At 46.6% G+C, this 16533-nt stretch overlaps 1 protein-coding gene across 3 annotated transcripts in view; it reads left to right on the plus strand.

The window, feature by feature from the left end:
- The window catches only part of LOC115155801 (protein dopey-2-like), a 58101-nt gene that overhangs the window by 30123 nt on the left and 11445 nt on the right, over positions 1-16533 (plus strand). For all 3 annotated transcript variants that reach the window (XM_029702757.1, XM_029702756.1, XM_029702758.1), the window contains exons 15-29: positions 592-1007; positions 2789-3060; positions 3364-3516; positions 7667-7767; positions 7994-8184; positions 8301-9979; positions 10109-10300; positions 10428-10553; positions 11898-12032; positions 12143-12198; positions 12325-12429; positions 14710-14776; positions 15012-15168; positions 16020-16102; positions 16182-16441. In XM_029702757.1, coding sequence (XP_029558617.1) covers positions 592-1007; positions 2789-3060; positions 3364-3516; positions 7667-7767; positions 7994-8184; positions 8301-9979; positions 10109-10300; positions 10428-10553; positions 11898-12032; positions 12143-12198; positions 12325-12429; positions 14710-14776; positions 15012-15168; positions 16020-16102; positions 16182-16441 — 3993 coding nt within the window. The remainder of the gene's footprint in view (positions 1-591; positions 1008-2788; positions 3061-3363; positions 3517-7666; positions 7768-7993; positions 8185-8300; positions 9980-10108; positions 10301-10427; positions 10554-11897; positions 12033-12142; positions 12199-12324; positions 12430-14709; positions 14777-15011; positions 15169-16019; positions 16103-16181; positions 16442-16533) is intronic.

The raw sequence follows: 16533 nt of genomic DNA on the forward strand, positions 1-16533 counted from the left end.
CTTATTCAGCTATCCAGTTAGCTAAACACTAACTGCAACAAACACAAAAGTGCATGTTTTCAGTTACAGTAGTATAGAGCACAGAATGTCTAACACAATAACTGCACTAAATGTATGAAATAAGGAATAAGAGTACTCAATCTAGAGCCAAATATAAAATAAAGTTACTAGAATGCAATTTTATGCTTAATATTACTCAGCTAGGTATCCCTAGGGAGAAATAGCATTGAAGCTAATGCAAAGTAACTAACGGCTAACTCAATTATTCATCTTTTACAGAAACATGAAAATTATGTGATAAACATTTACCTTGTGTTAATAAACAAATGTACTTACAGACATACAAAGCTTATAAAGAAGGATGTTGAAGGATTGTAACTACTCACACTTGCACATCTTACAAATTGCTTCACTTCTGAAACTGCTTTCTATCACATGACACAAACAGGTAAATTCTAGAATGCTGAACTTAAACTGCCACTAGGGGGTGCTAAACAACTAACAGGTCCAGAACACTCACTATCTCTCTGTCTACCTCGCTCTCTCTCCAACTCTCTTTCTCTCTCCCCTCTCCCTCCTCTCCCCTCCCAGGTACCTGCTGGTTCAGGTGGAGGATGACAGGGGGCAGGAGGAGGCTGTACAACCCGACCCAACTGCCCTCTCCCCTGGTCGGAAGTCCTCGTTCCGGGAGGGCCCTCAGATCACCACCACCCAGATCAAAGACAAGCTAGCCGAGCTCTTCACCCCCAACAAACACAAACCACGTGCCACCTCAGACCTCCCTGTCCCAGACCCCCCTACAGAGAGGAAGAAGGGGCGAAGGTGTGCGGGAGGAGGGGTGGACTGGGGGGCAGGGTACATGCCCCGGAGCAGGGCGGAGATTTCGGAGGAGTGTCGACAGGCATTCACAGCAGCGTGCCACCTTCTGTTGGAGTCTACCACCTTCCCCCTGTACCTGAGTGAGGGGGAGAGCCATGGGCTCTATAACGACATGTTCAACCATACAGGTGAGGTCACTGTATGAACCTTTACCCAATAATAGTTGTTTACCCATACCCTAATACGGCTTACTAACAGGGTTGATTTGACTACTTTATGATGCTTAAAGTCAGCACCCTGATATACTTTCCTAATCGTTGAACATATTGAATGTTAAGTCACCAACATGTTTTTTTTTATCTTACAGTTGAAATCTGAAGTTTACATACACCTGAGCCAAATACATTTAAACTCAGTTTTTCACAATTCCTGACATTTAATCCTAGTAAAAATTCCCTGTCTTAGGTCAGTTAGGATCACCACTTTATTTTAAGAATGTAAAATGTCAGAATAATAGTAGAGAGTGATTTATTTCAGCTTTTATTTCTTTCATCACATTCCCAGTGGGTCAGAAGTTTACATACACTCAATTAGTGTTTGGTAGCATTGCCTTTAAATTGTTTAACTTGGGTCAAACGTTTCGGGTAGCCTTCCATAACTTTCCCACAATAAGTTGGGTGAATTTTGGCCCATTCCTCCTGACAGAGCTGGTGTAACTGAGTCAGGTTTGTAGGCCTCCTTGCTCACACACGCTTTTTCACTTCTGCCCACACATTTCCTATAGGATTGAGGTCAGGGCTTTGTGATGGTCACTCCAATACCTTGACTTTGTTGTCCTTAAGCCATTTTGCCACAACTTTGGAGGTATGCTTGGGGTCATTGTTAACTTCCTGACTGATGTCTTGAGATGTTGCTTCAATATATCCACATAATTTTACTTTCTCATGATGCCATCTATTTTGTTTAGTGCACCAGTCCCTCCTGCAGCAAAGCACCCCCACAACATGATGCTGCCACCCCCGTGCTTCACGGTTGGGATGTTGTTCTTCGGCTTGCAAGCCTCCCCCTTTTTCCTCCGAACATAACAATGGTCATTATGGCCAAACAGTTCTATTTTTGTTTCATCAGACCAGAGGACATTTCTCCAAAAAGTACGATCTTTGTCCCCATGTGCAGTTGCAAACCATAGTCTGGCTTTTTTATGGCGGTTTTGGAGCAGTGGCTTCTTCCTTGCTGAGCGGCCTCTCAGGTTATGTCGATATAGGACGCGTATTACTGTGGATATAGATACTTTTGTACCGGTTTCCTCCAGCATCTTCACAAGGTCCTTTGCTGTTGTTCTGGGATTGATTTGCACTTTTCTCACCAAAGTACCTTCATTTCTAGGAGACAGAACGCGTCTCCTTCCTGAGCGGTATGACGGCTGCGTGGTCCGATGGTGTTTATACTTGCGTACTATTGTTTGTACAGATGAATATGGTACCTTCAGGCGTTTGGAAATTGCTCCCAAGGATGAACCAGACTTGTGGAGGTCTACAATTTTTTTTCGGAGGTCGTGGCTGATTTCCCCATGATGTCAAGCAAAGAGGCACTGAGCTTGAAGGTAGGCCTTGAAATACATCCACAGGTACACCTCCAATTGACTCGAATTATGTCATTTAGCCTATCAGAAGCTTCTAAAGCCATGACATCATTTTCTGGAATTTTCCAAGCTGTTTAAAGGCACATTCAACTTGGTGTATGTAAACTTCTGACCCACTGGAATTGGGATACAGTGAATTATGTGAAATAATCTGTCTGTAAACAATTGTTGGAAAAATGACTTGTGTCATGCACAAAGTAGATGTCCTACCGACTTGCCAAAACTATAGTTTAAGTGGTTGAAGAGTGGTTGAAAAATGAGTTTTAATGACTCCAACCTAAGTATATGTAAACTTCCGACTTCAACTCAATGTGTTTTTCTCTTCAGGCAGTAACGTAGACAGCCTGCCTGTGTGGCTGAGGTCGTTGATGACTCTGTGTTGCCTGTCGAGGGACTACCACGTGCAGCACACGGCCATGTCGTCACTGCTGGAGCTCATCAACCAATCCCAGTCCCTGGCCCTGGTCATTCAGGACAAGACCAGGTGCTACCAGGCCAGCGATGCTAACCCTCTCAGTGGGCGGCTGCAGATGGTCACTATGCCCCCCATCTACCCAGGCCTGCTAAGCACCATCGAGCAGGGCACAGACTTCTACCAGGTCAGGAAACAATTGTCTGCCATGGCAGGTGGCTTGTATTACTGGCACATGAAGAGGGAACATATAAGGGGGCCTAGCTGGTCTGACGTGTTACTGTATAATATGATGAAATATGTCCATTTCCTTACTGAAGATGTCGTCTGTAAAACTCACTTGTACAACAGCATCATCACCTTTTATGTCCGCTACCTATTACCTCACCAGATCAAGAATGTTCGTTATATGATGCTGCTGCCTTCAGTTGATCCAAATGAACACCAATCATCCTCACCTCTAACTTTAGACCTCTGTGACCCCATGCAGCGGGTGGCCCAGGTGCTGTGGGGTCAGCTGGACGTGGAGCGTCGAGAGCAGCACACCTCCTGTGTAGAGCTCTTCTATCGGCTCCACTGCCTGGCCCCCTCCGCATCCATCTGTGAGGACATCATCTGCCAGGCTTTATTGCACAGAGACAAGGTACAGAACACACACATATATACACACTAACAAGATTTTACTGTACTATCAAACAAACTGTGCACTACATGCCTACAGCAAAGATCCATCCTATACCACTATAGCAGGGGTTGGCAAAAGGCAGCCAAAACCTGCCCACCAGTGAATTGTTTAGGCCCCCCAAAGTTTTTTGTTAAACAAATAATATATATGTTGGTTTTTGGTAAAATTTTTACATTTTAGTCATTTAGCAGATGCTCTTATCCAGAGCGACTTACAGTAGTGAATGCATACATTTCATACAATTTCATAAAACATTTTTTTTTTCTGTGCTGGCCCCCCGTGGGAATCGAACCCACAACCCTGGCGTTGCAAACACCATGCTCTACCAACTGAGCTACAGGGAAGGCCGATCTATAAAATACTGTTAAAATCTCCTGGAATTCATCTAAAAATGTTTTTAATTTAGGAAATCTGTTCCCAATAGAGTTTTCCTGGTGTTTTACAAATGTTCCATCCCGAGAATAAATCAGTTTTCTCCCAGGTAATCCGGTATTTCCCGCCAAAACTGGAAGTGTCATTCTAAAGCATATAAATATGTCTGGATTTCATTCAAGCTTTGATCAGCATGAAAATGAAAGCCTGATGCTACCTGAGCCTGATGAGTCATACACTACAGACGTTTTATGAGCCCAAACCCAAAGAAGCCCAAATTATTGTGCCGTCATCCAATACATAGCCTATGGTGACTCCCTGCTTAGTCTAGCTTTTCCCAGGACTCCAAGAGCTAAGGAGTGTTTTTTAAGGAGAGAGGCCAGCAGAGCACAGGTGCGTATTGAGCAAGAGGCTATAAGTTAGAACTGAATGCATAACCTTTCATTCATGAGCTAAATATAAGTCTATACTTCATTGAATTTATTACCTGAAAGAGGTAGGCTAGGACATCTATCTATCTATCTATCTATCTATCGTGAACAGGAATATCTATTTTGTATTTTGATAGGAATTGATGGAGAGAGAAAACGACAGAGAGTGCTCAAGTGCGCACTGATTTAAATCAATTATATTCGAGTGTTAGGCTGTTTTAAAACTCTGCAGATGCAAATATCCCAAAATTCTCTTTAGGCTACAATTAAAAAGAAAGGTGACCCCTTGGTGATGTGTAAATTAGTCCTTATATTATATACTGTAGCATAGGCTCTGCTGTAGCAAATGTAGGCTTGTCACAAGAAAATCAGTTACCATGATAAGATGATACATGTATTGTGAACTGCGCTCCACAGCTTAATGAGATGCACTGCCTGTCCCCACCCTGAGCGTTGATCATTGATAATGCAGATTATTATTTTTATTTATTTAACTTAAGTCAGTTAAGAACAAATTCTTATTTACAATGACAGCCTACCAAAAGGCCTCCTGCGGGGACGGGGGATTAAAAATACAAAATAAAATACAAATATAGAACATAAACACACATCACGACGAGAGACACCACAACACTACATAACGAGAGACCTAAGACAACAACATAGCATGGCAGCAACCCATGACGACAACATGGTAGCAACACAACATGGCAGCAGCACAACATCGTAGCAGCACGAAAGATGGTACAAACATTATTGGGCACAGACAACAGCACAAAGGGCAAGAAGGTAGAGACAACAATACTTCATGTGAAGCAGCCACAACTGTCAGGAAGAGTGTACATGATTGAGTCTTTGAATGAAGAGATGGTGAAAGTGTCCAGTTTGAGTGTTTGTTGCAGGTCGTTCCAGTGGCTAGCTGCAGCGAACTGAAAAGAGGAGCGACCCAGGGATGTGTGTGCTTTGGGGACCTTTAACAGAATGTGACTGGCAGAACGGGTGTTGTATGTGGAGGATGAGGGCTGCAGTAGATATCTCAGATTGGGGGAGTGAGGCCTAAGAGTGTTTTATAAATAAGCATCAACCAGTGGGTCTTTCAACAAGTATACAGATATGATCATTTTACAGAGGAGTATAGAGTGCAGTGATGTGTCCTTTAAGGAGCATTGGTGGCAAATCTGATGGCCGAATGGTGAAGAACATCTAGCCGCTCGAGAGCACCCTAACCTGCCGATCTATAAATTATGTCTCCGTAATCTAGCATGGGTAGGATGGTCATCTGAATCAGGGTTAGTTTGGCAGCTGGGGTGAAAGAGAAGCGATATACGATAGAGGAAACCAAGTCTAGATTTAACCTTAGTCTGCAGCTTTAATATGTACTCCCAAGTACTTGTATGAGGTGACTACCTCAAGCTCTAAACCCTCAGAGGTAGTAATCACAACTGTGGGGAGAGGGGCATTTTTCTTACCAAACCACATTACCTTTGTTTTGGAGGTGTTCAGAACAAGGTTAAGGGCAGAGAAAGTTTGTTGGACACTAAGAAAGCTTTGTTTTAGCGCGTTTAACACAAAATCCGGGGAGGGGCCAGCTGAGTATAAAACTATCATCTGCATATAAATTGATGAGAGCAGTTCCTACTGCCTGAGCTATGTTGTTGATATACATTGAGAAGAGTGTGGGGGCCTCCCTTGGTGACAGGCAGTCGCTGAGACAGCAGATGTTCTGACTTTATACACTGCACTCTTTGAGAGACGTAGGCCAAAGACCCCTCAGAGACACCAATACTCCTTAGCCGGCCCACAAGAATAGAATGGTCTACCGTATCAAAAACTTTGGCCAAGTCAATAAAAATAGCAGCACAACATTGCTTAGAATCAAGGGCAATGGTGACATCATTGAGGACCTTTAAGGTTGCAGTGACACATCCATAACCTGAGCAGAAACCATATTGAATACTATAGACATCAAGAAAGCCAGTCAGTTGATTATTGACAAGTTTTTCCAACACTTTTGATAAACAGGGCAAAATAGAAATTAGTCTATAACGGTAAGGATCAGCTTGATCTCCCCCTTTAAATAAAGGACGCACCATGGCTGCTTTCCAAGCAATGGGAACCTCCCCAGAGAGGAGAGACAGGTTGAAAAGGTCAGAGATAGGTTTGGCGATAATAGGGGCAGCAACCTTAAAGAAGAAAGGGTCTAAACCATCTGACCCAGATGTTTTTTGGGGCTCATGTTTAAGGAGCTCCTTTAGCACCTCGGACTCAGTGACTGCCTGCAGGGAGAAACTTTGTAGCTGGGCAGGGGAAAAGAGGGAAGAGCAACGGGGGTAGTCGCATTAGGGGTGGGAGATGAGGAAATGTTGGACGGGCAAGGAGGCATGGCTGAGTCAAATAGGAATCCTGACTTAATGAAATGGTGAATAAGGAGCTCAGCCATGTGCTCCTTGTCAGTAACAACCACATCATCAACATTTTCCAGAACATCTTGGGGTTAGACCCATAGAGAGAGAACTGCTCCTTAAAGTAACTAACTTTGGCCTTCCGGATAGCCTGAGTGCACTTATTTCTCATTTGCCTGAACGAGAGCCAGTCAGCCTGATTATGCGTGTGCCGAGCCTCTCACCAAATGCAATTCTTGAGGTGGAGTAACTCTGCAAGATCGCGGTCGACCCAGGGGCTGAACCTGTTTTGAATTCTCATTTTCTTTACGGGGGCATGTTTGTTAACAATACCACTGAAAATATTTTTTAAAATAGCAGAGAGAAGGCCATAAATAAGTCAGATTTAGATATTGCATATAACTTAAGTTATATTTCACGTCATGCTGTTCATTTAAGTAATTTCTAATAATTTACCGGTTTCTCGCGGTTATTTATTCTTTGAAAAGGTAACCCGGTTCCCGCTATTCAACCATAGTTCCCAAGCATCCCCCCCTCCCCCAAAAAAGAGAGACGTGATCAATGTAATCAAGGTTTGAAATACAATCTCATTTTGGGAACTAGGGTTGAATAGATTTTCAAATAAAATCTCATTTTGTGCTTTGTTGTGGTCAATTTGTAGTGTATCATTTATCATTTTGTTCCGGCCCCCCAACCATCCACTCCGACAGAAATCTAGTTGCCTACCCCTGCTCTACAGCATCCCTAACACATTTAAACAAGGCCCTGTAACTAAGAAACCCAGTTTTACATATCCAACTTACATTGACTAGGAACAAATACATGAAGCCATGCTCATGTGATCTGACTAAGAGCAAGTTATCCTGTGTGTTTAACTAACGTGTGTGTGTGTGTGTGTCTCAGGCTGTACGGTTGGAGGCCCTACACAGGTTCTCAGTGCTGTGGCACCTGACCAGGGACATCCAGTCAAACCGGACCATGTCTCTGAACCGCTCATTTGACCGGTGAGTACAGAGCTGGAGTGCGGTCAGTGGTTTACTATAACATCACTCTTTACTACCATGGTGAACCTCTTCTCCTTTTCTTCAGATTGCGGAGATGGGATGTGTATCTATCTCCTTATCTCTTCTCTCTCTCTCGCTCCTCTTTCTCTCTCTCTGGTCACCATTTAAGATTATGTGTCTGTGTGTCTCTCAGCTCTCTATGACTGACTGTGTATCTCTGTCCCAGGTCTCTGTGTGTGGTGGTGGACTGTCTGAATAGCCCAGATGGTTCTGTGAGTGCTGCAGCCCAGTGCTGGCTGGTCAGGGCTCTCTCCCTGCAGGACGTGGTCCGCATCCTGGAGCCTGTTCTGCTGCTGCTGCTCCACCCCTCCACCCAGCGCTGCACCATCCAGAGTGTCAAACAGAACCTCACCGCAGGTATGTGTGTGTTTTGGTGTGTTAAGGGGTGATTGTTGGCGTGTTTAGGGATGTTGCTCTCCTAGTGTGTTTGTGTGTGTGTGTTTTGATATGCTCAGAAATATCTCTCTCTGTAGGTATTCTGAAAGATTTAAAGAGCAGAAGTCGAAGCACTACTAACGGTTACACGAACGCTATGACAACCAGCACCCAAACAGATGAAGGTACACTGGGTCACATGATCCTGGTGGACCGGGAGGCCCTGTGGGGGGAGTTAGAGCATGACCCGGAGACAACCAAACCACCGGCCGACTTCACGGGGGTGTCTCGCAGCGATAGCGAAGCGACAGAGGAAGAAGACGAACCGGAGGAGGAGGAGGAGAGTGTACACACCGAGTCGAGCGGCGTCCAGGTCTCCACGGAGAACTCTAGCTCTGGCTCCGCCCCTTACAGTAGTAGTGTAGAAGAAGGAAGCATGGTCAACGGCCTGAGGAGAGTGGAATCGGAACACACGCAGGCGTCCGATTCGCTGTCGAGCGAGGAGGAGGACTTGGAGCTTGAAGCCATGGCTCGGTCACGTCTCCTCAAACAGGAGCGTGAGAAGCGGGAAGCCATCGACTCTATGTTCCGCCATGTTCTGCTGTACTCTGTGGCCGGCGGCTGGCCCCGTCTGCTCCATGGCCTGGCCCTGCTGGACAGCCTGTTGAGGAGCAGTGCCCAGCAGCCTCTAGTGAATGCCCTCTCCTCCACCTCCCTGGACACCAGCTCAGCTGCACACCTCAATCTGGTCTCCAACCTGCTCCAGCGCCACCAGCAGGCCCAGGACGGAAGAGGCTTCTACGGACGCCTGCTCTTGCCCACCTCTTCGCCCTCCAGTCCCCTCTCCCTGCTCATCGAGCTGATGGTGTCCCTGTGCCTGAAGTTCCTGCGCTCCCACTACCCGTCCTACCTCACTCTGGACCCCAAAGAGCTGCAGGGGAACAGGGAGGTCCAGGTGAAGAGCGTGGGGGTGCTGACCCGCATGGTGACCCAGCTGGGGATCGTGGCGCGGGGCCAGGGAGACACCTCCACCCAGGGGGAGGCTGGGGTCAGCCCAGAGCCCATCTGTAAGCTGCTGGCCAGGTGTAAGGTGCAGCAGTACGCCCTCCTCACCCTCTCAGCCTCCATGTACATCAGCCAGAGAGGAAAGGAGAAGGGTTCTGCCATGGGGGGTGTAGATCTGTTAGATGAACAGGTGGGTCTGTCTGAGGAGAGCCTGGTGAATCTGGGAGGGGGAGGGGGACAAGAGCAGTACCCCTTACAGATGGAGCTGCTCAAGCTCCTACAGGCCCTCATCGTCCTGGAGTACCACGTGTGGCCAGGGGAGTCTGGTTTGACCCTGCACTCCGATGAGCCCCGTGACTCCCCTGCCTCCTCAGCACTAGCACGGGAATGGCAGACAGCGGTTCTGTTCCAACAGTCCATCAAGGCAGCTCAGTACGTCCAAACCCAGCCCATCACAGCCCAGGGGATGTTTGTGTCTGCTGCAGCCCGGGCTCTGCAGCCGCAGTACGGCTATGCCATGCACCCCCACTGGGTGGCGCTGCTTTGCTCGTCTCTGCCCTACCTGGGGCGCTCGCTGGGCATCATCGTGGCTCCTCTCATCACTCAGATGTGCAGGAACCTGGACGAGCTGGTCAAACAGTACGATCACGACGGGGGGAAGGCTACACAGAGTCTGATTGGCAGGAAGGAGAACATCGCTCCTGATTATCCTCTCACCCTACTGGAGGGACTGACCACACTCACTCACCACTGTCTACTGGATAACAAGAAGGTGAGGCACACTTACACACGTCCATGCAGTCTGCTGATTTGGCTACATGTAGGTGGATCACTGTGCCACACACTTAGACACACAGAGTTGAATGCAGAAAACGTTAATGTTTCTCTCCCACCCTCTCAGTCCCTGGTGGCTTGTGACCCTGCAGACGTCCGGAACGCCCGCAACGCTGTGATTGAGGAGCTGCCGCACATGCTCAGTAGCATGGCTCTGCTGTGGGGTGTGGTCAAGAGGGAGGAGTCCCAGAGTAGGGGCTCAGACTATTCCCAGACCGCCAGACACATCTCTACTTCTGTCTACTTCAGGAGCTCCAAGGTATGTATGTGTGTGTGTTCGTGTGTGTGTGCATTCTTATGGACAGTAGTGCTGTGATATGTTTTACATGTGCATTTGTGTGTCACTCTCTGATGGTACTACTCATTGTGTGTGTGTGTGTGTGTAGACCCTGAGACAGCGTGTGTTGGAGTTCCTGACTCCTCTGACGGGGCAGTACGGGGTGCAGCTAATGGCCTCAGTGGGAGCTGTGTGGAGCAGCCGGAGGAGCAGGAGGAGACACACCAAAAACAAAGTGAGTGCTTTAAAACATCATATTTTTTTTAGCAATAAGCGGGTGGGACATGTAGGCTACACACACACATGCACTACATGGCCAAAAGTATGTAGACACCTGCTCGTCAAACATCTCATTCCAAAATCATGGGCATTAGTATGGAGTTGGTCCCCCCTTTGCCGCTATAACAGCCTCCACTCTTCTGGGAAGGCTTTCCACTAGATGTTGGAACATTGCTGCGGGGACTTGCTTCAATTCAGCCACAAGAGCATTGGTGAGGTCGGTCACTGATGGGCGATTAGGCCTGGCTCGCAGTCGGCGTTCCAATTCATCCCAAAGGTGTTCGATGGGGCTGAGGTCAGGGCTCTGTGCAGGCCAGTCAAGTTCTTCCACACCGATCTCAACAAACCATTTCTGTATGGACTTCGCTTTGTGCACAGGGGCATTGTCATGCTGAAACAGAAAAGGGCCTTCCCCAAACTGCTGCCACAAAGTTGGAAGCACAGAATTGTCTAGAATGTAATTGGATTTTGTAGCGTTAAGATTTCCCTTCACTGGAACTAAGGGGTCTAACCAGAACCAAGAAAAAACACCCTAGACCATTATTCCTCCACCAAACTTTACAGTTGGCACAATGCATTCAGGAAGGTAGCGTTCTCCTGGATCTGCCAAACCCACATTCGTCCGTTGGACTGCCACATGGTGACGCGTAATTCATCACTCAGAATGATTTTCCCCTGCTCCAGAGTCCAATGGCAGCAAGCTGACTCTTGGCATTGCACATGTTGATCTTAGGCTTGTGTGCGGCTGCTCGGCCATGGAAACCCATTTAATTAAGCTCCCACCGAACAGTTCTTGTGCTGACATTGCTTCCAGTGGCAGTTTGGAACTTGGTAGTGAGTGTTGCAACTGAGGACAGACAATTTTTACCCGCTTCAGCACTCGGCGGTCCCGTTTTGTGAGCTTGTGTGGACTACGACTTCTCGGCAGAGCCGTTGTTGCTCAAAGACATTTCCACTTCACAATAACAATACTTACAGTTGACCAGGTCAGCTCTAGGGCAAAAATTGAACGAACTGACTTGTTGGAAAGGTTGCATCCTATGACGGCGTTACATTAAAAGTCACTGAGCTTTTCAGTAAGGCCATTCTACTGTCAATGTTTCTATTAGGAGATTGCATGGCTGTGTGCTCGATTTGAAATGTCAGAATCCACTAATTTGAAGGGGTGTCCACATATTTTTGTATATATAGGGTACCTTCCATCACACACCCCTGTTTACATGACAACAAGAAGGTGACACACAAAGTAATCCCTCTCTCTCCCCCTCACTCTCTCGCTCCCCCCCCCATCTCAATCTAGATCTTATCTGTGGCCAGTGAGTCTCGTCTAACCATCGTGGATCTGGTGAAGTCCCTGGGCACGCTCAGTACAGAAAATATCCTGCAGATGGTCAAAGAGGTGGTGAAAAAACCCCACCAGATCAAACGAGACCAGGTACACACACCTAAACATTTGACTGTTTAACCCAGAGATAAATGACACGGTGGTAATCTGAAGGTCATAGTTGATGCAAGTCCCTTTTGTTTCCTTCCTCTGTGTGGCAGAAGTCCACCCTGGTAGACATCCCCATGCTACAGTTCAGCTATGCCTACATTCAGAGGTAACAAACTACAACAACAACACCGAGATTCGCAGTGTCATGTAGTTAGTAATACACTTCAGTTCTTGCCTATATGTGATAGCATTTAAAAGTGTTTCACCTTCCTCCTCTCTCTGTGTGTGGTAGTATTCCGGCACAGGCGCTCCAGGAGAACGTGGCGCCCCTCCTCACTCTTCTCAGAGAGTCTGTGCAGCTCAACCTGGCCCCGCCCGGACACTTCCTGCTGCTGGGGTGAGTCAGCAATTTCCTGTCTGTCTGACACATGTACTGTCATTTGTTGTCCAATGTCCATAAACCGTTATCAGCAGTGGTGGAAAAAGTACCCAACTGTCATACTTGAGTAAAAGTAAAGATATCTTCAAGTAAAAGTGAAAGTCACTCAGTAAAATATTACTTGAGTAAAAGTCTAAAAGTATTTGGTTAAATAAACTCAGCAAAAAAAGAAATGTTCCTTTTTCAGGACCCTGTCTTTCAAAGATAATTCGTAAAAATCCAAATAACTTAACAGATCTTCATTGTAAAGGGTTTAAACACTGTTTCCCATGCTTGTTCAATGACCCATAAACAACAGCTTACAGACAGTAGGCAATTAAGGTCACAGTTATGAAAACATAGGACACTAAAGAGGCCTTTCTACTGACTGAAAAACACCAAAAGAAAAATGCCCAGGGTCCCTGCTCATCTGCGTGAACGTGCCTTAGGCATGCTGCAAGGAGGCATGAGGACTGCAGATGTGGCCAGGGCAATAAATTGCAATGTCCATACTGTGAGACGCCTAAGACAGCGCTACAGGGAGACAAGACGGACAGCTGATTGTCCTCGCAGTGGCAGACCACGTGTAATAACAACTGCACAGGATCGGTACATCCGAACATCACACCTGCAGGACAGGTACAGGATGGCAACAACAACTGCCGAGTTACACCAGGAACGCACAATCCCTCCATCAGTGCTCAGGCTGTCCGCAATGGGCTGAGAGAGGCAGGTCCTCACCAGACATCACCGGCAACAACGTCACCTATGGGCACAAACCCACCATCGCTGGACCAGACAGGACTGGCAAAAAGTGCTCTTCACTGACGAGTTGCGGTTTTGTCTCATGGGGGGATGGTCGGATTCTCGTTTATCGTCGAAGGAATGAGCGTTACACCGAGGCCTGTACTCTGGAGCGGGATCGATTTGGAGGTGGGGGGTCCGTCATGGTCTGGGGCGGTGTGTCACAGCATCATCGGACTGAGCTTGTTGTCATTGCAGGCAATCTCAACGCTGTGCATTACAGGGAAGACATCGTCCTCCCTCATGTGGTACCCTTCCTGCAGGCTCATCCTGACATGACCCTCCAGCATGACAATGCCACCAGCCATACTGCTCATTCTGTGTGTGATTTCCTCCAGTGTTCTGCCATGGCCAGCGAAGAGCCCAGATCTCAATCCCATTGAGCACATCTGGGAGCTGTTGGATCGGAGGGTGAGGGCTAGGGCCATTCCCCCCAGAAATGTCCGGGAACTTGCAGGTGCCTTGGTGGAAGAGTGGGGTAAAATCTCACAGCATGAACTGGCAAATCTGGTGCAGTCCATGAGAAGGAGGTGCACTGCAGTACTTAATGCAGCTGGTGGCCACACCAGATACTGACTGTTACTTTTGGTTTTGACCCCCCCCCCCTTTGTTCAGGGACATATTATTCCATTTCTATTAGTCACATGTCCGTGGAACTTGTTCAGTTTATGTCTCAGTTGTTGAATCTTATTATGTTCATACAAATATTTGCACATGTTAAGTTTGCTGAAAATTAACGCAGTTGACAGTGAGAGGACGTTTCTTTTTTTGCTGAGTTTGTACTTAAGTATCAAATGGAAAAGTAATTTCTAAAATATACTTAAGTATCAAAAGTTAAAGTATCAATAATTTCAAATTCCTTATATTAAGTAAACCAGACGGCACTATTTTATTGTTGTTATTTTTTACAGATAGCCAGGGGCACACTCAAACACTCAGACATCATTTACAAACTAAGTATGTGTGTTTAGTGAGTCCGCCAGATCAGAGGCAGTAGGGATGACCAGTGATATTCTTTTCGTACATTGTGAATTTTACCATTTTCCTGTCCTGCTAAGCATTCAAAATGTAACGAGTACTTTTGAGTGTCAGGGAAAATGTATGGAGTAAAAGTACATTATTTTCTTTAGGAATGTAGTGAAGTAATTGTAATGTACAGATACCCATACAAACTACTTAAGTAGTACCTAAAATTATTTTTACCGAAGTACACCACTGGTTATCAGTCATTAATCTCTGGTCATACTGATTTATTACTATAGATATTGTTCCTAGCATAACACTCCCTGTTTGAAACAATGTTTCTCCTATATGTTTTTACCAAACATAAGTAGAACGTCACACATCTCTCAGATGTGCTTTGGTTTGATACTGTATCATAATCAATAAGATATTATTGCACTCTGGTCTACCAATCCATAATTGTACTGTTATTTTAATTCTCTCCTACCACAGGATCCTCAATGACTTTGTAAACCGGCTCCCCAACCTGGACAGTAAGAAGGACACTAGGGATATGCAGGTAAGACATGGGTCACAGTATCTCCATCCTGGCTTCAGCCTAATTTACACCTTTCTCTTCCGCACCATCCGATAGGTCTGTCCTCACGGACTCAGAAACCCCACTCTGCAGACCTGTGCGAAAGGGAGCGGACATTTGATTGAAGTGAAAGGTGTAAATTAGGCTTTGGTGTGAGATTGAAAGGGTACAGTGTGAGATGCATGATGATGGTGGTAATGATGGTGACGCCATGTAGGAGGTGACCCAGAAGATCCTGGAGGCTGTGGGCGGGGTGGCGGGGTCGTCTCTGGAGCAGACCAGCTGGCTCAGCCGTAACCTGGAGGTCAAGAACCAGCCTCAGGTGTGTCCTGAGACAGAGGAGCCATCCGACGAGCTGGACCTGGACCTCTATGGTAACCATGGATACCACACACACACTCACCTGTAGACATCCCTGGTTTCTATCAGGTACAGACTCAAGCCTAGTTTACATCTTGGGGTCTGATAGGTCCGCTCTAAAGAAATGATGCAATATCAAATGTCCACTCCTGTCTCTATATGTCCACACTTTTCCAAGAAGGTGCGGACTGGAGCAGACGTTCAATTGACATTCGATTGAAGCAGAAGGTGTAAATTAGGCTTCAAACTGGCTCAGAGCTGCTCACATCCTAAACCCTCAGGGCATGACTCTCCTCTGTAACCATGGCAACCAAACCCTGACCCCTTATGCACGTTCCACATTAGCTGAGAAAGGGCCCACCTCAACCAACAGTCTCCTTTCCTCTCTTCTCTCCTCATATTTTTTTATTTAACCTTTTAACCTTTATTCTCTCCTCATCTCTCTTCAGGTCTACATTAGAGTGGACTGAGAGAGTCCACAGACCCATACTGTAACCATGGAAATATAGCACTTCCCCTCATAGTCCCCCAGTGTACTGATCGAGGGAGGAAGAAGGACACTTCTCCCAAAAGTGCATTGGGAGAAGTGCTTCTCTCCTCTGCTGTTACCATGGCAACCAGACTAGTTCCTCCAGTGACGTAAAAGCACTGCAGCTTCACTGGCATCGGTACTTTATGGGTAGACTCAGGATGTGGTCTGAAGTATGAGATAGAGTTCCTTCCTGATATCCTGAGAAGGTTAAGCCTTGGGTCTGTCCTCAGGGCACGCACTAAATAAGACAGTCATAAATATTTATGAGTAACAACTCACTTCTGTCCCCATCTCCTTCTTTCCCTTTCTCCTCAATTTTCTTCTCTAATCCAGACTCTGAGGCTCAGGCCAGCACCATGGTCTCTTCCTCAGCCCCTTCTGTGTACAGTGTGCAAGCCCTAGTGCTATTGGCAGAGGTAAGTGTGTTTGTGTGCAACTATGGTTTTCACGCCTATGTATGGGTTTCTGTATATGACAGACTCTCCTCCTCTGCAGGTTCTAGCCCCTCTCCTGGACATGGTGTATCGCAGTGATGAGAAGGAGAAAGCCGTCCCTCTCATCTCTCGCCTCATGTACTACGTCTTTCCCTACCTGAAGAACCACAGTACCTACAACATGCCCAGTTTCGGTGCGGGTGCCCAGCTTCTGAGCAATCTGAGTGGGTACGCCTACACCAAGAGGGCCTGGAGGAAAGAGGCCTTCGAACTCTACATGGACCCCCTCTTCTTCACCATGGACGTCTCCTGCACCCCCCAGTAAGATTGGATTTGTGTGTGTGCGTGTGTACATGACATGTTCATTACATGTAAATATTGACATTATTATCATCAGATAAAACGTCAAAAGA

The sequence above is a fragment of the Salmo trutta genome, chromosome 20 (assembly GCF_901001165.1).
Source record: "Salmo trutta chromosome 20, fSalTru1.1, whole genome shotgun sequence".
Taxonomy (NCBI): Eukaryota; Metazoa; Chordata; class Actinopteri; order Salmoniformes; family Salmonidae; genus Salmo; species Salmo trutta.